Consider the following 23,203-nt stretch of genomic DNA (forward strand, 5'->3'; position numbering starts at 1 on the left):
GAATTATTGCAGCGGGACGAAGGGATTAGGCCTCAAGAAAGCTGTATTTCCGAAGGAACAAGTGGGAGGGCCAAATGATTTTGGGAGAATCAAAATCTAAACAACAATTTTATTGAATAACTCACAGAACATCTTTCACCTCAGTCTCAGGGGTACCCTAATTAATGCTAGGGGCCCCTCATGACAAAGTCGGACTCCTGCGCTCTCTAGATGCGATACCTGTCTACGAGAGAATTTTTTTATAAGAATTTCCCATCTGTTTGATAATGAACGTGTTTATCTTTGGTACCAATTAACGCACTTGACAGTGATGTACGACGCACCAGTTAATTAATTTTCTTAGTTGACGTTCAGTCATTTTTATTTTTTTAACGCATAAATGGCAGTTTATTCAGTCTTTCTGCCAGACACTATTCTTATGTGGATAGTGTGTAGCATAGTGATATTTTTCCTTGCCATTTTTCTGCATTTTACACTGTTGAGTTCTGTCACTCCATGGATTCTGATGATGTCGCTTCTTAAATTCCAGTGTTGTCTGTAATTTGATGTGCGGTAGACTTGCGGATAACGCGGGACAAAACGCAGACGATGAGCCGCATCTGCAACAAAATGAAGACAACAATCCTCCAGAGAACCCCGTGATGGAGGATACATCGACGGTTGTTGAAAAAGCTGATGGACCATCTGTAACCTTGGTATTGACGGACGGAACGGCTGAGACTCCTGTGGATGGCGTCGTAACGGTCGAAATAACTGGCTCTCGAAAATTAATTGAGTGAATCTACAGTGTAAATTGATTACGTACTCATCGCTGAAAATATTCGGTATTTTTTGTAAAAATTAAATTGTTTTTATGGCATCTCTCGATTTGAATTTTGATGGCTAACTGTTACCTCTGGTTGGCATCGATTTGGTGACGAAACGTGAATGTATCGGTCCTGAATGAATTGTTTTCTAACCAAATTGCGGTTGTTTTATGGTGACGAATATGTTAAAATTTGAGCATTTGTCATCTTCATTTCAATGGAACTATGGAAGACAGATGGCCAGCAGAACACAAAACAAGCACAACTTGAACAACATAAATACGTAGAGGGCTCACGCATAAAGGTCATCGAAAAATATGTCGACTTAATCCTTTAAGTAGCAATCTGTCACTAAACTCCTGTTCAAAATAAAATGGCATAGCTTTTTTAATTAAGTAGGCTTTCTTACGATTTCCAGAAGATGCAAACCAAGGTATAGGAAAAAGTTTTCCATTTTGAAAAATCATCTCTACAAAATATCTGGGCTTGTCAATGCTAAAATAAGAGGCTTTTATGGAGGCGAAATATCTCGTCATTGCCGCTTAAACGGTTAAGCGATTGTCGAGTAAGCGAGGTTTTATCTCATTTCAATTTTAACAATTTTTAAAATTCGTTTCTGTGCGCATGTGTGCTTGTGAATTGTTCGCATATTGTTGAAAAATTCTATATTCCATCACTTATATAAATTCATAAAATGTTTATGAAAAATTTCCGTATTGAGAATAATCCCGAATTATGTGGGAAGAAGAATATATTTTTATTGCTGGAAGATCTGTTATTTGTGAATGATACAGTGCAAAAATATTGTCAAAAAAAAAAAACTTTCCTCCTCTCACTTAAAACATTTTTATCTAGCTTCCTGGACCAAAATTTTCTGAACCTCTCAAAAAATTTCAGAAGCCATTCACATCTGTTTATGGTTTTCCCAAGTCCACAGGTTGAGTTTTGAGGTTTCAAACAGAAAAAGAAATGATGGGGGGAATAACACTATATCCAAAGGTGTGGGAGAGAATCTTCGACACATAAAGAAATCAACAGAAAAACGCGGAAACAATGAAACAAAATAATTTGAAACACACGAGAGTGTGGGGCTTGGTAGCCCAGGTCGATAAAATACTCGCCTAAAATACCAAAGAATGTTTAGAGGTGTCGCGAGTTCGATACCCAATTCGTCCTTTTCAGAAACTTTCTTGACAAAAGAGTACAACACAAACGATGACATGACCACAGAAAAAGATTACTACTTTAAGGAAGTCCTACATCAATGAGTTAGCGCACCAACCTTTCGGTGAGTATGGAAAAAAGGCTGCAGTTCGGAATCGAATCGACAATAAATTGTACGTCCCGGTCAAATTAGCCCCCGTGGGAAGCAAATAACAGTGGTGCGACAAACAAATGAAGAGGAAAACAAAAAAATAAAACACGAGAGTAACGCCGTAAAATTTTCGAACTGATCAGCACATGACCGATTTCTAAAAATGAATTGTAATAACGCAATATTAGTCGTAGTCGACTTACGCGTGATGTGGTCACCATGTGTCGAGTTTCTCCATTTTACTTGTACTGTGCCAACAACGAGATTAATAAATCTCGAGTTGCGCCGAGGTAGTCCAGTTAAAGACCGAAACACACTACACTGAAATCTTCGACCTAAGAACATACTGGGCTTGGTATGGGTCAGTGAATCGGTTTAATTTTTGTAAGAAGTGTAAATAGTTCCAATTCTCTCTTCATTGACTTCATTGATTGAAAAGGTATAGTGCTGCATATACAGTATACCATACTGAACGCTACTACCCGTATTTATCGCATTTAATCTTGTGTGTATCCACATGTAATCACATATATAATATTTAATCAGGCAGTTCATAGGAATGAACATATACGGGGTGATTCAAAACGCAACCTGCAAATATTTACGGAAGGGGTAGGAAACACAGGAACAAAACAGAATCACTTAAGAATGCATGACTGGCCAATGATGTACGTGTACACGTTCATTTTCACAACAAGTGCTCGAGTTCTCACTATCCACATTTATGCACGCTTCACAACGGCCACGCATCGATTGTCGAACCCTTTCAAATTAAAAACCCAGCATTTCGCGGACGTTTCCAGCTGCGACGGAGATTCTTGTGACATGAATGGTAGGAACTTCGAGCACTTCTTGTGGAACTGAACGTGTACACGTACTATCCTCGTGTAAAAAGTATCGCTAAATAAAGATTTTTTTTCCACCCATTATTGGCTTGTCATTTCTGCATCTTCGTTTACCCTCCAGCTAATCAGGTTGTGGTTTCCCGCCATACATTCCTATGTCATGATCGCACATCCCGCCCTTCCACGTATTTAGAAACCACACGTTTTTATACCAGGAAACACGTTGGCTTCTTTCCTTTCCTGGCTCAGGAATTCTTACGACGCACACCTTTTCTTTTTATACAGGAAATACATACAAGAGTCGCAACGCAATCACATTTCCCTCATAACCTTCCACACGAAAACGAAGAAGATACGCCCCTGTACACGTGCCTGTAGGGCCAATGAAAACCTTGTTGGTTGTCAGGCGATGGTACTCAACCAATAAGAGGAGTTTTCGACCGATTTTAGAGTTAGCACTCACCGTGTTTTTGTCATAGAGATGTAATTCTGTTTTGTGTTTTCTACCTTCCCCTAAAAGTTTGTACGTTGAGTTTCGAATCCCCCTGTATATGTTCATTCCGGTGAACTGCCTGATTAAATACGATATACGTGATTACATGTGGATGTAAGATTAAATACGATAAATACGGGTAGTAGCGTTCAGTACACTGTATATGCAACACTATACTTTCAATCAATGAAGAAAGAATTGGAGCTATTTATACTTTTTTACAAAATTAAACTAATCCACTGACTCATATCAGGCTCAACATGCTCTTAAGTCAAAGAAACCTTGACATCACTCCCTCACGATAAGGTGAGATGTGCATCATGTGCTAATATTCTGCTGCGCAATATTGCGCTGATTGACTAACTGACCTAGTCTCTCGTCCCTTATAAGCTGCATACTTTTCGGAGTACTAATTGGATCATTAGTGTGAAAATTTAATATGTACTATAGTTTATCTTCAAAGTGAGTGAAAAATCCTATACAAATTTTAAAAATTAATAAAAGAAGATAAAAGAAACACATAAAAAGTACAATTGGCACGCAAACACTAGTCATGTAGATTTTTTTCTCTTCGATATTGCATATCTAAAAATAGTTCATAATTATATTTATAGATGGAGCTGTTAAAGATTAAAATTGGCATAAACATAGTGTGTATAATTAATATTTCAGTGTATAATAAAATTTCAATTTAAACAGTGTATAATAAAATTTCAATTTCTTGCCTTAAAGGCAATATGGTACTTATAACTGCTAAAATTACTGAAGGGTGGAGGAAATAAAAGACTGTGTGTGCAACAAATCCCAAAAATATTTATTTCCCAAAAAAATATTCAAATGATTAGATTACCATATTTCATTGAGAAAAATACGGTAAACGGGATCTTAAACCGGGTAAAATACAGGACATCGTCAATTGTTATCAAAAACATTGTCAGAAGAAAGCACAACCACCGATTGTTATTGAAATTGCTGAAAAATGTTGAACGTGACGAATATTTATATTTTTTGCCATAATTATCACAACATAACTTGTATATTACGAAAACACTTTTTATTCACAATTTTAGCAAACATTGAAAATTCAAATAAACTGAGAAGAAAAAACGGGAGAAATGTATCAAAAAATCTGAGCAAACAAAATTACAGGAATGTCCGGTTATTTACGGGACGCAAGTAATCCGTCAAATTGTTTGAGACTTTTTGCAGGTCCTTGGGTTCAGAAAAGTTGAGAAACGTTGTGTTAAAGAAAACGGCTCACAACCGTTCTTTTCTACCCAAAAATAAAATTCTTAGTTTTTCAGGAAATTAATGAGCACTGTCTTAGACATTAATATTCTGTACAATTTTTCGAGAAATTAATTTACACTTTTTTAAAACGAGGATCAGGTGCGTATTTATAGTTTTTCCTGCCTGTGGGCTGAGGTCTAATTTTCTTAAGTACTCTTTCCTCGAATACGCCACAGTCATAGGCGGGATAGTATTCAAAGGCTGCAGAGGCACGATACACTGATGCCGGGGGGTCAGGATGATGATTATGTCCATTTATATGTGTATGTACATATTAGATCGCAGTCGCCCCCTCATCCTCCTATAAGTACACCCGTGTCTCTATAGTCACTCTTTTAGTCATTCACATGCTTGCATATTGACCATTAAAGGACCGGACACACCCCGCTTCCCATCTAAGAGATATATCGAAGCTTTCCCGGAGGATGGATGCATCCGGAAATTTATTAATTTATGTGAAAATAACAAACAACGGTATTTCATATGTACATATATACAATGAGGAATCTGGAATAAAAATTGTGATCGTCTCTCCACTGTTAATCAGTCCGTAATCGTACGATGTCCTTATGTAAATAGTCGCATAATAATCTTGTCTTGGGTATGATACATTGCACACTGTTTTAGACGCTCACGTGATTGCACACTGTTTTAGACGCTCACGTGATTGCACACTGTTTTAGACGCTCGCGTGATTGCACACTGTTTTAGACGCTCGCGTGATTGCACACTGTTTTGGTCCCTCGCATGATTGAACACTGTTTGGTTGCTCGCATGATTGAACACTTTTTTTGTCACTCACATAACTGCACACTGTTTAGGTCACACACATGACTGCACACTGTTTAGGTCACACACATGACTGCACACTGTTTAGGTCACTATCATTCTCACACACGCTCTACGTCACTCACTGAACTAGTCCCTTGCTGTCTGAGCAGAGGTGGATTAATTGACAGTTATACACATTTCGCCGATCTTCTATTCTACTAATTTCCTTGGCCACTCATTCCTGAAATTTGTCGCCCTGAGCTACAGCCCGCTAAGTCACCCTGTTAATACACACACCGCTGACGAGGATCTTACCCTTTTCTATAAGAGTCGCTCTTCTGCCTCGTCCTATTTTTATGAATCGAGCTTCTCGGGGAAAACAAAAAGCCACGTTGAATTATTCGAAAGGCTTTCAGAAATGATGCCTAGCCAAAACGATGTGCAAATTAGTTAAGCGACGCGAGAAAATCGTAGTGGCCGTATAATTATTTTTTTTTCATTTGCAACGCGAGAAAAAGGAAAAAACATTACAGTATTGCGAATTTTAGAATGAGTTTTCAAGATATTATTTCCTCATTTCATTCATCATCTGTGATGAAACGTTCGAGCCGCTACTGACCGCTATTTTTTTTTTCTTTTTGATCGCCCCATTTTCCACCTAGCCCTATCATTTCTTCCACTACTCTGTATCGATTTCTGATTTTCGTAGAATAGTCCCGTAACCATCAGCGGTTTCCGATATAACCACAACACCGGAAACCGCTGTCTTGTAGGTCTGCTACTCCTTGTGCAGGCAGGGTGCTAATGTGGCCTTTGTTCTCATCAACCGTCCGTCGTAGAGGTATGGTTTCAATTTTTAAGGAAAATGCTTAAAAAAAGGCGTTCAAAAGTTACTCTGTACCAGTTTTGAGAGTGAAAATACAGTGTCATGAAATTAAAAAAAATTCTAAATTTTTTTACGCCCCCCCCATCCTGTCAGCTAACTGTCAATTAGGAGGCTGTTACCCTGTCTGTCCTGAGGCCAACAAAAAAAAATTCCCTGTTTCTAAATGTAATATTCGCTTAAATATTCGCATCGAAAATCAGAGAAAAGTTGGGAAAGGACAGCATAAATGAGGGAAAAGAGCGTTGTGCCAATTAGTTTTTGCTGCTGTTTCCCAACTTTTCTCTGCTTTTTAATTCAAATATCTAAGCAAATATTGCACTTTGAGACATGATTTTTTTTCTGTTGGCCTCAGGAGATACAGGGTAACAACTTTCTGACTGGAAGTTATAGGACAGGGGGATCGTATAAAAATTTAGATTTTTTTTACTTGACACAATTCATTTTCACTCACAAAATTTGTACATGGTAATTTTTGAACGCGATTTGAGCATTTTTTAAATTGGAATCACACCTCTACGATGGGCGGTTGATGAGATAAATGCCGGATCAACATTTACGGACCACCCTGTATAGAAAGAAGAATTACTCTGCTGAACAGAAACAAAATTTCATGTTCATAAGAAAATTTTAATAGTTTTACTGTACATTGGAGCTTCTGATTTAAAAACTGATGTTGGGTTTTGCTGAATTATTTCTAGCTTTTGGGATAATGCATATTTTCAACAATGTGATTTGTATGCTGTGCTTATGTACAGTCGGATCCCGTTTTAACGAATACTGATATCTAGCGAGAATCTCGTTTCAACGAACGCTTTTCTAATCCCCCAGATAAGCTAACATAGGAACAAAGCATAAAGTTTGAATTCCTTTATAACGAAATTTCGTTATAGCGAATTGATTTCTATGGTCTCTTGGAGTTCGTTATAACGGGATTCGACTGTATTACCAATTTGACAAAACCAATGCCAGATTCGGAATCAAGGCCCCCCCCCCCCCAAAATCATCCAAAAACCACTAGAATATCTTTTCCAATTCATTTATAAATACAGTTTATATTATAGTTGTCATATTAGGGAATTTGAATTACCCAGGTATCGATTGTGAGAACTTTACAGCTAGATATCGATTGGGAGAACTTTACAGCTAGATATCGATTGGGAGAACTTTACAGCTAGATATCGATTGGGAGAACTTTACAGCTAGATATCGATTGGGAGAACTTTACAGCTAGATATCGATATGCAGGAGACTTTCTTGTTGGTGCTCGATATTATTCGTAATCGAACGTATCCGTATTTGTATTTATACAGTTTCAATAGGCTGCTTATGTATCACCATTGAAATTTAATTTTCACTTTATCAAAACAAACTATAGTCAATCTGACAAAACCGATACCAGGTTCGGAATAAGAGCGCCAAAATATCACCCTAGAACCACTGAAACATCATCTGGGAACAAAATGAGTGTTGAGCAGTGTTATCACCAAAAAAAATTAAAAATAAATCTAACTACAATTATCTCTTTTATCTCATGGTGTGAGATTAGATTCTATTCTTGGCGCATTTCTGCCTGAAGAAAGATAAAATGCATTTCATTGAATGAAAGAAGAGATAAATCGAAACATCCGAGGGGTTAAGGAATGCTTTTCCTCACAGTCTCCGAGTTCTTTAGATCAGCTACTGGACATCATTAATTTGTGGTATATTTGTTCAGCACTGGTGTCATGGAGACTCCTCCGAGCCTATTGTGTACTTGTGATCTGTGGCCGTGGATCGAAACTATCTGTTATCTTACCCTGCTCTTGACGTTCGGATTGTTGATACAGTGATACTGGGATGAGAGAGATTAACTATCAGCCTTGAGTTTCGTCAACAAAATCCAAGCTCATTATAACGGCCATGCGTTATTGCAATCATTCTGGTACAAAAATCGGTATGATATATATATATATTAGTCCAATTTTTTTCCTATTCGTTCTCCTTTATTTTCATCCAATATAACGGCTGAAAAAGGCCATCGATTCAATACAACGTCCTAACTCGTCACTGTCCCAACTATGTATTTTGCAAAGAAATGTACAAAATCGGGTTTTTTATTGTCGGCATATTTGTGCTGATTTTGACCCCTGATATATTGTAGAATTCGGTACATATAGCATGCTCCGATTTCTGTAGAAGATGAAGGAGAAAGGTGTGTCTGAACTTGGTACATAAGGTGCATGCATGCAACTAACTCATAAAATTTTACTAATATTTTCTGATCCGATGATTTCCTATTGCGCAATGAATAATAAATTTTTTCTATTCCATCCCAGTATATAAATTCTCTAGAGAAACAATTTTTTTTCCTTGAAACATTCGATATAACGACCACCCAATATAGCGTCCGTTTTCCGTGAAACGGGAGTCCATTGTATAATTAGAGAATTTGAGCGAACATAAAAAAAATTCGATTTTGTAATTGTTTCAAAAATTAATTTACTTACGTACAAATTAATTTGTACGTGAAAATACATTCCTCTTAAAACATATTTTTACAATTTGCAAGTTTTTATTCACGACCAACGGTTGAGAAGAAAGCGTCCTGGAAACGGACTTGTACACACGCTGCACTGCACATGCCTCTATGTTTTTGACTGTGCTTGTGTTTATGGACTCAAAAAGTACTGTATTTGTCCCTGACTGTGTATTGCATCTGAAGTTGGTATTCTGCGGTTTTCCAACTTCGGGGCTCGAATGCGAGCCGATATCGCATTTGGAAAAGTCTCTCCGCATAGAACAGGCAGACCTTCAACATCATACCAGTATAACGTGAAATAAGCACGACTCTGACGACACTGCGTTAGTGCCAAACAGAAACACGCGCGCGCGTGACATGTTCCGGCATTCACCAGTTCAATAGATGATTTCCCAGATCGCGGTTTTTCTGAACCTATCGTCCGCAGACCAGAGCTGGTCCGCAGGCAGTCTCAGTAATTTTATTTCTAACTGAATGTTTTTGTTATCGATATCAATAATATCTTTATGGGTTCAAATAAAAATTAGAATTTCATACCCAGGGTAGCCATAACTGATCGAAGAGAATGCGATAAATTCTGGTAAGGAATATGGAATACAGTTGAATCTCGTTATAATGAACTCCAAGAGACTGGAGAAATCACTTCGTTACAACGAATTTTCGTTATAAAGGAATTCCAGGTTTTTGCATGGGTTCCTATGTAAACTTATCTGGGGGATTAGAAATGTCTTCGTTAAAAAGAGATTTTCGCTATAACGGTATTCGTTAAAACGGGATCCGACTGTATATATCGCGCTAATTTTAGTCAAAAAATGCAATTCACCAGAAATTTGTTAATTATTGCTAAAATTGCTGAAAAATGGAAAGAAATGTAGGACTGCAACAAATAACACATGTCAAAAACTCATTTCGCAAAAAAAAAAACATTCATTATGACTGAGCACGGCCTACTCAACACAAGGCCAACGATACGATAGATCACGTGACTTTATCTGGGCGATCTAAGAAATATATTCCCCAAGTTTATCCCCAAGCAGTCCAGAGGGAGTGCGTCACGTGACCAAACACATCGAGTCAGCTACGCCCGAGGATTGGACGGATAAAATACCGTGGTGTCTATCTTCGTTGCCCTTGTGTTGAGTCGGCCGTAGACTGGGGGCCAATATTTCACGAATAAAAATACGGAAAACTACGATCTAAAATACGGCGAAATACAGGACATCGCCAATTTTCACCAGAAACGTTGCCAAAAGTCGGCAAAATCACCAATTGTTGTTGAAATGGCTGAAAGCGGGAAATAAATTGTTACTGGAACTCGCAGTGAATTGAAATGTATGTCACAGAAAAACATTGAACGACTATGTGAGATAAATATACAGCCATAGTTATCATAATATAATTTATAAGGAGGGCTAGGATTTTTATGACCTAAAAACCGACAGAATATGCTCCATAAAAAAAAAACTTAAAATGTGGCGTAAAAACCTACAAAATATGCCTTTACAAATTGACTGACCATATTTCCTCGAGGAAATTACGGGAAATCCTCCAACAAATGATGACAAAGTCATAGATATGCAATAGCAAATTTTTGCTAACATCTCCGAAAAATTCCCAATCATTGCTAAAGTTAAGTGGAAATTCTCGATTATTGCTGATATCGGCAAAGAATTGCCAATAGCGGGAAATGCAGCTAGTGAGTGAGCTTGTGAGCTTGAGAAAAATTTTCTCTTAGTTTTTCTGCTTAAATATGCAAAATATGAAAATATGCCTAAAATGCCGAAAATCGTGAAAAATGCTTCAAAGTTATTGAAAATCATAAAAAATGCATCAAAATTACTAAAAAAAATGCTCTACCGCATAGAAAAAAGTGTAAATATGGAAAATCATGGAAAAATATGCCAAGTCATAGAAATCCGAGCCCTATTTACAAGTTACGGAAGGTATCTTCATTCGCAATTTTAGTATTAGATTACTATTATTTCAAAAAAGCTTCAATAACCTTTAGACTGCGGAATAGCCGGAGAAAAGCTGCTCTCAGTGCGGCTGGGTTAAAAAAAAAGGCCCCATTTCTTCAGTTAACTTTTGTGACCGATAGATGGCAATAAAACTCACACAGACTTTCCAGCACGATACTACTCTCTGTGGCCATCCTTCGAGGATGGGAGTACGCTGAGTTTAAAAAAAAAAAACGGGACAATCGTTCAGGAAAATCGGAGAAATTCAAATAGTGACCGGTACGCATGGTATGAAAATGACTGTGTAACGGTTAATGCCGTCAGACCAAAAATACAATCAATCGGTATATTGTATTCACGGCAACTGAATTTTATCAATAACCCCAAGTTATTATATTAACGATCGTTCCAAAGGCATTGGAAATTATATTATTATTTTTTCTGTAAACCCAAACATTTTTGAAACTATGAAATAGGCAGCCGAAATAAGTTGGCGAAAACTTAAAAAAGGGCGCGATAGGTTTCTCTATACGTTTGCTTTACAAGAATTTATCGTTAGATGTCGAATCGAGAACTGTCATCAGATGCTGTTTCATCTGGTAACATCGAAGAGACTAGGCCACTGACGTCTGAAACCAACGAGTCTGAGCTAACTCCAAGAGAACAGATCTTGAAAGATGCCGATACTGTCTTGAACATCGTCATCGAAGACACAGCCGCGTCATCGGATGGGAAGACGTGTCGCATATGTATGTCCAGTAGCGGCCATTCGGACTGTCTGGTATCACCGTGCGACTGTACGGGTAAGGATATTTCTAAGATTTTGAAAACATCCTCTTTTAATATTGAGATTTTTTAACGCAGGAGTTCTTAACATTTTGTGCTCATAAGATCGGTATGCGCAACCTTTTCCATTCCGCGGGCCAGATATATATATATATGTCGTATTTCTAATGATGATAAGGAGTGTCCATATGACCCGCCATTTGCGGGTTATGTTCCCCTAATTTTGGAGGAAGGCGATATTGCCAATAGGCGATGTAGCCTGGGCTTTTCTAGGTTGTTATCACAGAGTAATAATACTATAGAGTGCGCGCGAGGGGTTACAATGTGAAGCAAAGATCCGGAGTCACGTGATTCCGGTCGAAAGGCTGGTCAGGGAATCTTGCTGGCAATGCTTTCCTTATGGCTGTTCGTATGACGATCTCCAAGTGCTGTCTTATTTTTCATTAGAATGGTCACCACGTGTGCAGCTTTCGGATGTTCTGAACGGTTTAGGAAAGGAGGAACATTATCCTTTCACAAAGGAATACTTTTTTGCTTATTCCCCTTCTTATAAATTAAAAATTGGAATATTAAATTGACGATGCAATGGATTTCTGACGTAATCTCAGTTTCTAACGACTCCATTTTGGATTTAATTCAATTAAAGTTCCAAGTTTTGGTAAAATTCAAATGTCATGAATCATTATTAAATGTTTTAATAGAATTTTTGGCAATAAGTGATTGAAATTGTGAGTTTTATGAAGTTTTAACTGAAATATACGTCTCCGCAAGATTTGGCGAGATTTGGCGAGCTAGTGAGTTCATTCGAGTTTTGCTCAACTTGGAAGAAAATATGCTTTTCAGATGGAGAAATTTATGAAAAATATTCTATTTAAATAGAATGTGAGGAAAACTTCCCCCCCCCCTCTAGACAATTGCAGTTTTGCATAAAAATGCATAACAACCTCTAAAAATAATAGTATTTTTACCCCTCTTCGTAACGGTTATGTTTGCATATGCTGATAAATACAGCAAAAGCCAACATGAACTAAGCCGATGAAAAAAAATCTCTCTCTATCTTCGCATTTATTATTAATTTAATTTTTATGGCGAAATATGTGTAGTGCACGCATCTCATACGGGCAGAACGAAGTTGTTGAAATAAAGTGATATTTCAGCATGGATTTTTTCCATATTCATTAAACTTACTAACTTCATTTTGAGAATTATTCGATTCATTCGTAAAAAGTGATAAATGCTACGAAATTCATCAAACTTACTAAAAATATTGGTAATTATGCATATATTTACCAACTATTATGCATAATTTCTGAAGATAACGCGCACTACGGATTTATCAAATTTACAGTAACATAAACATTATATATTTGTTGTATACAATATTTTGTTTCCTGTGTGTGTATAGATATTTAGAAAGCTATTAAAAACTGTGCCAAAAAAATTTATTTCATGAAATTTATACTGTTTATATTCACTTCCTTCAAATATTATATATTCAATTAAAATTTAAAAACCCATGTGTTAAGAAATTATTAAGAATTATCACTTAATGGAAAATAAAAAAATTCCGTTTTCCAATATTTGTTTATTTTATAGAATTTATTTTTTCAAATCTGATACTCCCTAAATATTTCACATAAAAATGAGTGAAATTCATTGAAAAAATGAAGGAAAGTTTTCATCAACTTGATCGAATTGAGTCAAATTTCGTTACAGCAACATCCTAGCTTCTGCGAAAACGCGCCAAATGTAATAGCGCAGAACCTGTTCTTTCCCCGACAATACTGCTCATCTTTTCTTCACGTTCGACAAGTTTTATGAATAGCGTGCGCGGTCTATTTATATCTTAAGTCTATGGTTGTTATAGTATGGGATAACTTCACTTGTCTGTGATAAAATTTTCGGCTGGAAATGAAACCATTATTTCTCTTTGATAATTTTTTTAGCTGAAAGCGGCAATTTTACTTGCCTTGGATGAATTTTTCGGATGAAAACGGCCCCTTTTTACTTTTTATTTGGTGAGCTTTTCGGCCGTGAATAGCAACTTTACAATTGTTAAAATTGCAATCACTTACACTTACAAATACATAGAAATAGCTTAGTAACAGCTTTCTCGGCAATATCCTGCACTTTTATGAAGGAAATATGGTCAGCCTAGGTATTTATCATTTGTACATTGATACTTGACGACTGAAGCAACTTTCGTCAGCAGTATGGAAACCCTTGTTGGACCGAATTTGTCCCGCGGGTCTTAGGTTACGCACCTCTGTAAGAGCTCTGTTAAGAAGCTCTTTAATACAACTTTGATGCACCCCCCCCCCCCACCTTACTCTAAGACAAATACCAGGCATCTTTCCCCAGTAAGTGAAGCTAGGAAATTGCCAGTTCATGAAGACCACGAACACCTATAACATTCAGCACATAATAATGTAAGACAAAAAAAGTTAATTGTCATTTCAATAAAGCTCTCTGTCCCCCCCCCCCGAAAAATCTATAACGACCCCCAAAGGGTCCGTGGACCCCTAGTTTAGGAGCACTGATTTGAAGTTTCTGTTCATGATTTTTGCATTGGAATTGAATTTCCAGGAACCCTTAGGAATGTGCATGTTCGTTGTCTGGAACGATGGTTGGAGGCTAGAGACACTGACATCTGCGAGATCTGCCATTTCAGATTCGAGCTGGTGAACCTTCATAAGGTACAACTTTTGTTTACAAATAACTGTTGTTTACTTAATACTCGAAATTTCTATGTGGAAAATCATCATCCGATATCCGAGAATGGTCTACAGTGTTTCCCAAAGTGGGCAATATCGCCCCCTGGTGGGCGTTGGAATAGTCCGGGGGGGGGGGGGCGATAGCAGCCACAGACTTGAGATTGTATCCTATGGGTTCACTTGAGTTGGGGGGGAGATGAGAGGAAAAGAATTGCTGATGAAAGGGCGATGGAATGCAAAGTTTGGGAAACTATGGGCTATATAGTATACAAGCACAAAACGCATGGCCCCACTGGGCAAATGTGGCACGGGAACCAGTGCCGTTTTAACTCATGGGCCCACCCGAGCACGGCTCGGGAGCCTTGAGAGAAGAGGGGCCTCAGAAAAATGAAAAGTAATTGAATTTTTCCAGAATTTGTCAGGGTAGTATTTGTCAGGGCCTCAGAAAAATCACTTGCCCCGGGGGCCCCGTGATGTTCTTAATTCTGCTCTGCCGGGAACTCAAACTTATTAGTGCAAATATAAGCTTAGCCACACATTTCCTGATCTCTTTCAAGTGTTTCGCTGCATTGCATATTTACAGATGATCCTGTTACATATTTACATTCACCGCGGTTTTGTTCCAGAGCGTTTGAGCGAACCGCGGCACATTTAAACATCACTCAAGTGACCTCCAGCACATTCCCAGATCACTTAAGTGACCCGTAGCACATTCAAAGATCATTAAAGTAACCCGTAGAATATTTACAGATTCCTACGGCGCAGTTCCAAAGCACCTGAGGGATACGCGGCTCATTTAAAGATCACTTAAGTGACCTGCAGCACATTCCTATATCATTTAAGCCACCCGTGACATATTAACAGATTACCGCGGCACAGTTCCCGAGCACTTAAGCGACCCACGTCCCAATTCTTTAAAGGCCCCTTCGATTGAAACGCGATGCATTTCAAGATTACTTAAGTGGCCGCGACACAGTTCCAGAACACTGAAGTAACCCGCGGCGCTGTTCCATAGCGCTAAATTAAGTGGCCCTACACTTTTTCTAGTCGGTGAAGCGTCCCGCACCCTTCTAAAGGTTGAATAGCCTTGGTAAATAAGTTTATTTTCAATGAAATAACCCTTGTCACACAGTTTGTAAAGTGACATGAAAATCATGATGATGATGTTGACATGCTAAATGTGTGCATTTTCATTTGTTTTAACCGAAGACGTGGTTGGAATTTTTCACGGACCCGTCCGCAGGAATGGAGCGCAGGAAGGTGTCCTTCGAATTGGCGAGGCTGTTGCTCATCACCCCTGTCATGACGATCATCGTGTATTTCTTCATAGGTGGCGCTAATGATATCCTATCTCGAGGTACGGTCTGGCTCGCTGTCCTGGGCTTCATCTGTGGCTCGTTCCTAGGCTTTGTAGTATTCATTTTGGTGTTAGGAGGCATAATGTGAGTATTAACATTTGTGATCAACGTAGAGCATACACGCCCACCCCCAATGGGTCTTGGAGTCACCTGATGTGGTCCGCGACATCAAACACTTAATTTTGTAAAAATCAACTAAGCGGACATTTCAAGATCAATTAACTGATCCGCGGCAAAGTTTCAGAACGCTTAAGTGGCCTGCAACACATTTTCGGATCAATTACGTGTCCCGCGGCACATTCCCAGATCACTTGAGTAAGGTACGAAATACACTGCACTGACGTGACGATATTTCACGTCTCTTCAGAAACGTTGTGAATTCTGATTCGTGCGAAATTCAGTGACAAGAAAATTATGTGACGTAGATCTCCCAAGTCACCGAATTTCCATGAATCACAATTCACAACGTCTCTGGCCTGACGTGATAATCACGTCACGTCAGTGTAGTGTGTGTTTCGTTCTTAACCCTCGACATATTTACAGATGAGTGAGAATCAGATCATTTGAGCAGCCGCGCCATATTTTCAAATCACTTCAGTATGATTTGCCGTTCGGAGGTTTCCTCAAAAAAGGAGCACTTATTTTTTTCCAAAAAAGGGAAAAAAACTATACCCTACCCCAATCCCCTATCGAACACCATTACCATCAAAAGAGCAGCAATTTAGTGCTCCTGGGGCTTAAAAAATGTATAGGGCGCGGTAGCCCAGATCGATAAGATACCCGCCTATAAAGTACCAAAGGATGTCTAGAGGTGTCGCGAGTTCGATACCCGGTTCGTCCTTGTCAGAAAACTTTCCTGACACAGGGCTACAGCAGAAACGGCGACATGATCGCAGAAAAAATTGCTACTGCAAGGAGTCCCCCATCGAGCGGTTAGCGCACCAACCTGTCGATGAGTATAAAAGCAAGCCTGTCGTTCGGAATCGGCAATAAATTGTAGGTCCCTGTCTAAAATTAGCCCTCGAAAATAGTGTGCATAAAATGGTGCGAAAGAAATGATCAAAATGCATATTTTACATTCTTACAATAAATTAAAGCGTACTTAAAGCATTTATGTATATGCATACACACATACAGGGTGTCCCGTAAGTCCGAACTCGGTAATCTTTTATCAACGGTTCAACATATAGAGGTATGGTTCTAATTTAAAATGCGCTCAAAATGTGTTCAGAAATCACTCTGTACCAGTTTCGAGAGTGAGAATACAGTGTGTGATAAAATAAAAATTTAAATTTTTATACGGTCACCCTGTCCTAATAAATCCAATTGAACGGAATCCAATTCACGGGAAATTCACCGACCAACAATTCACCGCCAGGAAAATTCACCAACCAACAATCACTGCCGGAAAATTCACCAACAACAGTTTGATGCGAGTCAGTTAGTGAGTGAGTAATTGAGTGAGCGAGCGAGCGAGCTACTGGATCCTGAGTGAGTGAATGACTAGGTCACTTGATCAATAACTTACTCACTGGGTCACTCACTCATTAGCTTACAGACTGACTTAAGGCTGAAACACACTGCTATGACGTGACGTGATTTCACATTGTGAATTCTGATTCGTTTAAATTCTGTGACGTGGGAATCGCACGTAATATAATTTCCACGTCACAAGTTTTCCACGAATCAGAATCCCCAACGTCTCTGATATTACATGATAATCACGTCACGTCAGTGTAGTGTGTGTTTCAGCCTTTACTCGCTTATTGACTCAGAAACCGACGCTCACTCACTTCCTCTCTCACTGACTCAGTAACTCGCCGACTTCCAATCCAATTCTTCCCCAATCTTTGTGTTAATTTGTTTGCTTACTTGAAAAATAGAAAATCTGAATAACGAAAAAATAGACCATGTAATTTAATTCAACATGTACGTAAGTTTTTCTCGAAAACTGTAATGGGTGAAACGCATTGGGGGGGGGGAGGATTCGGGGTTGGGGGTACGCGGAGACTGAAAAAGTTTGGGAACCACTGCTGTAAACGAATAACGGAAGAGTTGGATGTTACCGAAGGTGTACACAAAACGTCTCGTTTGATACCAACCTCTGAAACGTCTTCCAATGACGCCGTCTTTTATATAAAGATTCTTACTACATTTTACTAACGCGTGTCCCTTTCGTCATTCACAGAACTATAACTGGAGTCATATATTACTGGACGAGGACGCATTACACGAAACGGTTGGTGTACAGAATCCCGCAACGTGACGCGCAGTCGCCACGAATTGCTCATCAAGGATCCGAAGATGGTGGGAGTTCTTTTAAGGAGTCCGTATTTTCCGAAGGAACCAGCAGACCTACAAGTTGCAGAGACAAGACAGCGACAAAGAATCATCGCCATACAAATGAAGAATAAACAACTCTATATACAGTAGCTGAAGCAATCGATTGTAAAAGTTTTGTATTAAAATGATAGAGATCTTCAATTAAAAGCTTTCCAATAAATACTGCTCTATTTTACAATGTATATGTTATGGTAAATGTGATAAATCCGGTTATTATACATGTACATACGTACCGGTTATTGTATTTTATCATGTACAGGGTGGACAAAAAGTCCGTAGAAACTTTAAAAATTCATGAAAACCGGAAAAATAACCGAAATAGAAAACGGTTTGCTGTGTTAGCATCGCAAGGTCACGGGAATTTTCTTTTCACAGGGAAAAAAACAAAAAACAGCCCATAGGTGTCGCTGACCTACACAACTCCAAATTTTCGCATCGATGCTAGGGCTAAGAAGTTCGTCTTCAAATCAAAATCTATATTGAAACAATTGCACCTTGAATCCTGGTGCCACCAGTTTAAATTAACAATTGATCAGCCAATCATGGATTTCATGAGTTTTACAGTCTCTGGATTTCTTCGGAAACCTTTGATTGGCTAGTTTCATTGAACCAAAGGCGTCAAGGTTTTTCGATAATGGCTTTATATCAGTTAATACTTTCGAAAAAATTAAAATATTATTAAAATGTAAATTTCCTCATTCTCGATCACAACATTCTAGTTCAGGTTCAGCCATTTAAGAAAGTCCCTTCACCCTTGTCTATCCATCACTTCATTTCCTAACCCCCACAAGTTCTGTACTGTAGAAAAGTAGCAGAAATGTGACAGGGAGTTTTTTAAATTTTAATAGAGTTTGAGAAACGAAGTCTAGAGTCGAGGTTAGCATCTTGCCGATGTGAAAACAGTGACTGGTCCTATTTACGTCTGAATCTCGTATCACCACCATCATGGATGAGCCAGTTCCGATTCCCTTGTTTGATGAGTCTGATTCGTCGTCCGTCGAAGATATGAGCGATACTTATTCAGATTGGAGTATCTTATTCGAGGATAAGGACCCGACATGTCGGATATGTCTCAGCGACAGCAGCCCCGAACTTCTCGTATCACCATGTAGTTGTAGAGGTGAGTCGATTGTCCGAACTGAAAGCGTTTTTGTGGATGTAGAATCCCGTAATTCGTGTGTTATTGTGCAAGGGTTGGTTCTCTCGCTCTCTCTCTCTCTCTCTCTCTTCTTAATGATTTATTTACTAGACACACAGAGAATACATACATAGTCTTAAGGTTTTACAGTCTGACAGCATTGCATGAAACCTGTCTCTAGTGATGTGAAATCGTCAGATGCCACCGGCAATGCTTAATCAGATGAAGGAGAGAAGAGGGAAATCTAACTCTTGAAGGATGTCCGCAATCCTTCTGCAATGGTTACCATCGAATGATCGATTTATCTATGATCAGAGATCAACGTAGGAAATTTCCATTGACTATACGGGCCTTTCTAGTTGCCGCGGTTGATCTTATCAACAACCGTGGAATTTCTTGCGAAACACACACTGATATGCGGCAACTCTAACCGTAACAAGAAAAACGCGTAGTACATGCGCTTTCTATAGGTAGTATTCTACCTATAGATTATAAATTCCCCTGTCGACCTTATACGCACCAACCGCACCGTAGTGCATTCTGGGTGTCGAAGTCAGAAGGTTTAGAATTGGTGAAGACTTTTCTTAACTCCAGGGATTAAATAAATCAGTCATAACTTGCGGCGTGGCGGTAAGATGCTCCTCTTACACCGCGAAGGTTGCCGTCAGATCCCACGGGAAAATATAGATAAATACATTTACAAAATTTCGACAAAGATATAAGTTAGTCTCTGAGATATATCGCTCGCAATTCGACTATACATCGTTCGGCTTTGCTGAAAAACCTATATATAAAAGGGTTGTTCAGGCCACTCACTTTGTGCTGTCGCCATCGCATATGCACGTAGAGCGATGGGAAATCCAATTTACTCTGAGGCAAGGCAGATGTGTTACTAACCTGTGGTGCAAACGGCATTGCTTGGCTTGGTTTCATATCGTCACTATAGCCAGTTTTAAAAGGAAAAGAATTTCATTTCCTCCTCATTTCACGCATTATAACGATCGTGTCGCTAAATACCACGAAATCGCTACGTAACAGACACCCTTCCAACCGATAGTTTTGTTCGCTAAGAGAGTTTCCGTTAATATAGAGCGAAATACATTGAAACGGGCTTCAAGAGTTTCCTTAAGGAAAGTTACACTGTACTGATATCAGGCCCGTCATTTGGGGCGCGGGGGGGGGAGCCGTTGCCCCCCTGGTTTTTGAAAATACACTAAATATGGTATGTATATATATATATATACATACATTGAGTACATGTGCTTTGCCCCCCCCCCCCCCACGAAAAAAGTTGAAATGACGGCCCTGACTGATATTCTGCGCCAAGTTCTGGAGAACACACCCTTGTTGTTTGTTGTTGTTGTTTTTTCATCTGTCACGTGGGGGAAATGTGGGAGCTTCATCGAGAAACGAAGACTATAGATAATATGCTTGGTCTAGAGCAGGGGTGGCCAACAGCTGGCCAAAGAAGCGATTTTGTGAGGCTCGCGAAAAGGTGAAAGTACCGCGAAAAAATTAAATTTGTGATGATTATTTGAACTATCGGTTCCCAACAGCAGATTTCTTGATCAACAAATTGCTTACAAACTTCTTATTTCTAGTGGCGAAAATAATTTAATAACTAACTAATTAATTCAATCAATAATAGAGCGGCTTATACACCCAAGTTGCACCACTGATGCGGCCCGCGACGCTATAGTTGACCAGTATGTTGGCCCGCGAACAGAAAGAAGTTGGTGAGTCAGTAGATGTTCGGAATCATTTTAATACTTTTAGTTGCCCGTATTGAAAATACCAACCCCTGCACTTCAGTTGCTGTAACGTCACATCTTATTTATAATCGTAAAAATTCTTTAAAATACTACAGGGAGGTCCGGAACTTCTCCGACAAACTTCTAGTGGTGATCGTACACGTTAAGACAAACAACTTTTATAATGAAACATTGGGTCTAAACATGGTTATTTAGTCGGAAACGACGTTTTCAGCGTGGGGGAAAGCAACATATAAGGGCAGTTGATTAGCCGTAGTGGACCTGCCGCGTTGCCTGCATGCTCCCCCAGACCTGAATTCTCTGGACTATTTGTTCTGGGGCCACCTGAAGTCATTAGTCTACGACATCCTAACGGAAGAACTTATTGCCGGGATTCTGCGAGCGGGCGTGTCCGTCATTCCTTTATTTGTCGGTGTCAGTTGTGCGACTGTACTCTTGGAGCCCCTATTTTAAGCAGCTACTTTGAATGCTCACATAGCCATTAAATTTTCTCTGATATCCGCGACCTGTGGCTTTTTCCGTGCTTACTTAGTTTTCCGATTGAAAAATGTATTTCAACCCAAGGTTTCATTGCAAAAGTCATTTGTCTTGACACGTACGATCAACCCTAGAAATTTATCGGTGGAGTTCCGGACGACCCCGTATATAAAAGTACATCCTTAATGCTCTTAACATTTCTAGGCACTATGGCGAATGTTCACCCTCGCTGCTTGGAACATTGGTTGGAAGTCCGAAACAGTGACTCGTGCGAGCTATGCCATTTCAAGTTCGATATTGTCAAAGAGCCTAAGGTGAAGTGAACATGCAAACATTTATGTATTTTAAAATAGTAATTCGTGAATATCATAGTCCAGTTCTCTTCCCCCACACGGCGACTTCCTTAGCATTGTCATCATTCATCCGCGGCGCCTGAGGAGGGGTACACATCAATGTGCCAACCCTTAGCGACGCCTCTGATAGAAGTTGGTGACTAAGAACCACTGCCAAAGTCATTCGCACGATATGCGAATGACTTTGGCAGTGCATACATGCTCAACCCATGGCCCGCGGAACAATTGGACTCTGTGAGAACACATTCAAGAAAATGAACCGACACATGAAAACATTTCCAGATCAATTAAGTGTGACGTGGTGCAGTTCAATGTTACTGCGCCCTTGGAGTAGTGGTAAGATGTTCGTCTACAACCGCCGGGGTTGCCGTCAGGTCCCCGGTTCGAACCGTGGGAACAATATAAACAACGGGATATTTTCCCTTACGTGCAAGAGGCGACCACCGATAGATGGCACCTTCATTCCTACTCAATTTCGTTAATGGCAGTAAATTGTGATATTGCCGGAGTATGTGGTTCGCTGAAGAAGTTCAACATTACTTGATAATCCCGTGAAATATTCCCAGGCAACACAAGTGGCCCGCGGTACATTTACAGATCGCTTAAGTGACCCACAGTGCAGTTCCACATCACTAAAGTAGCATGCGGCACACTCCCAGATAACTTGAGTGACCCCGTAACGTATTTTTACATCACGCTCAACATTTACAGATCACATACGTGACCCACGGTGCAGTTCCACATCACTTAAGTGGCTTGCGGCACATTTCCAGATCACTTAAGTGACCCACGCCATTTTTACAGATCACTTAATTACGGTAAATGGCACGCGACATGTTTTCAAATCAATGAAAGGGGGGGGGCGCACTCTCGTGAAGGTTGGACACCCTTGATATAGCTTATATTAAGTGTGAAGAGGACTTTAAATTTAGTGCATATCGTATATATACGCAAAATAGCCTTCTAAAATACGTTGTTTGATTTTTATGCTCTGGATTATCTAGACCTTCGTGGAAATCGTCAAAGATTCGGCGAACATGAAAGACCGTTTCGACCTGGTTTGCGTCCTGATCTTGATGTTGCTGTGCGCTGTCTTGACGACGATGCATGTTTTCCTCGTGGCCGGAGTTGCAAAGCACATAGCAAAGCACGCTCACGAACGGGACAACAAGGAATCCATCACGCATGCAGCTCTGGCTTTGCTTTTTATCGCCATCATTTCAGCTTATTTGATGTGAGCGGAAAAAACACTCTTTTTCTTTACTTTTATGAGATGTGTTATGAACGAAATAATAAATGTGCGTACCGAAAATACTAAATGCACACAACGCGATAAACGAAATAGACTGACCATATTTCCATCAGAAAAATACGGGAAAT

General features: G+C 39.3%; 1 protein-coding gene across 1 annotated transcript; it reads left to right on the plus strand.

The window, feature by feature from the left end:
- The first annotated feature begins 19,028 nt into the window (after positions 1-19,028).
- LOC149069053 (E3 ubiquitin-protein ligase MARCHF3-like) lies at positions 19,029-23,061 on the plus strand. Its single transcript, XM_089250338.1, has 3 exons — positions 19,029-19,203; positions 21,675-21,784; positions 22,828-23,061. The coding sequence occupies exons 1-3, from the start codon at positions 19,029-19,031 to the stop codon at positions 23,059-23,061; spliced, it is 519 nt and encodes a 172-aa protein (XP_089106464.1).
- The last annotated feature ends 142 nt before the right edge of the window (positions 23,062-23,203 follow it).

This window comes from Pholcus phalangioides, unplaced genomic scaffold (genome assembly GCF_987345545.1).
Source record: "Pholcus phalangioides strain wild (caught in Gottingen) unplaced genomic scaffold, Ppha-v1.0 ptg000024l_1, whole genome shotgun sequence".
NCBI classification, from domain to species: Eukaryota; Metazoa; Arthropoda; class Arachnida; order Araneae; family Pholcidae; genus Pholcus; species Pholcus phalangioides.

What these genes read in the sequence shown, in the direction of transcription:
- LOC149069053 (XM_089250338.1), top strand. Translation starts at nt 19,029, where the DNA reads ATGGATGAGCCAGTTCCGATTCCCTTGTTTGATGAGTCTGATTCGTCG. An exon ending in ATCACCATGTAGTTGTAGAG is followed by an intron (nt 19,204 to 21,674) that starts GTGAGTCGATTG and finishes TAACATTTCTAG; the next exon opens with GCACTATGGCGAATGTTCAC. An exon ending in ATATTGTCAAAGAGCCTAAG is followed by an intron (nt 21,785 to 22,827) that starts GTGAAGTGAACA and finishes TGGATTATCTAG; the next exon opens with ACCTTCGTGGAAATCGTCAA.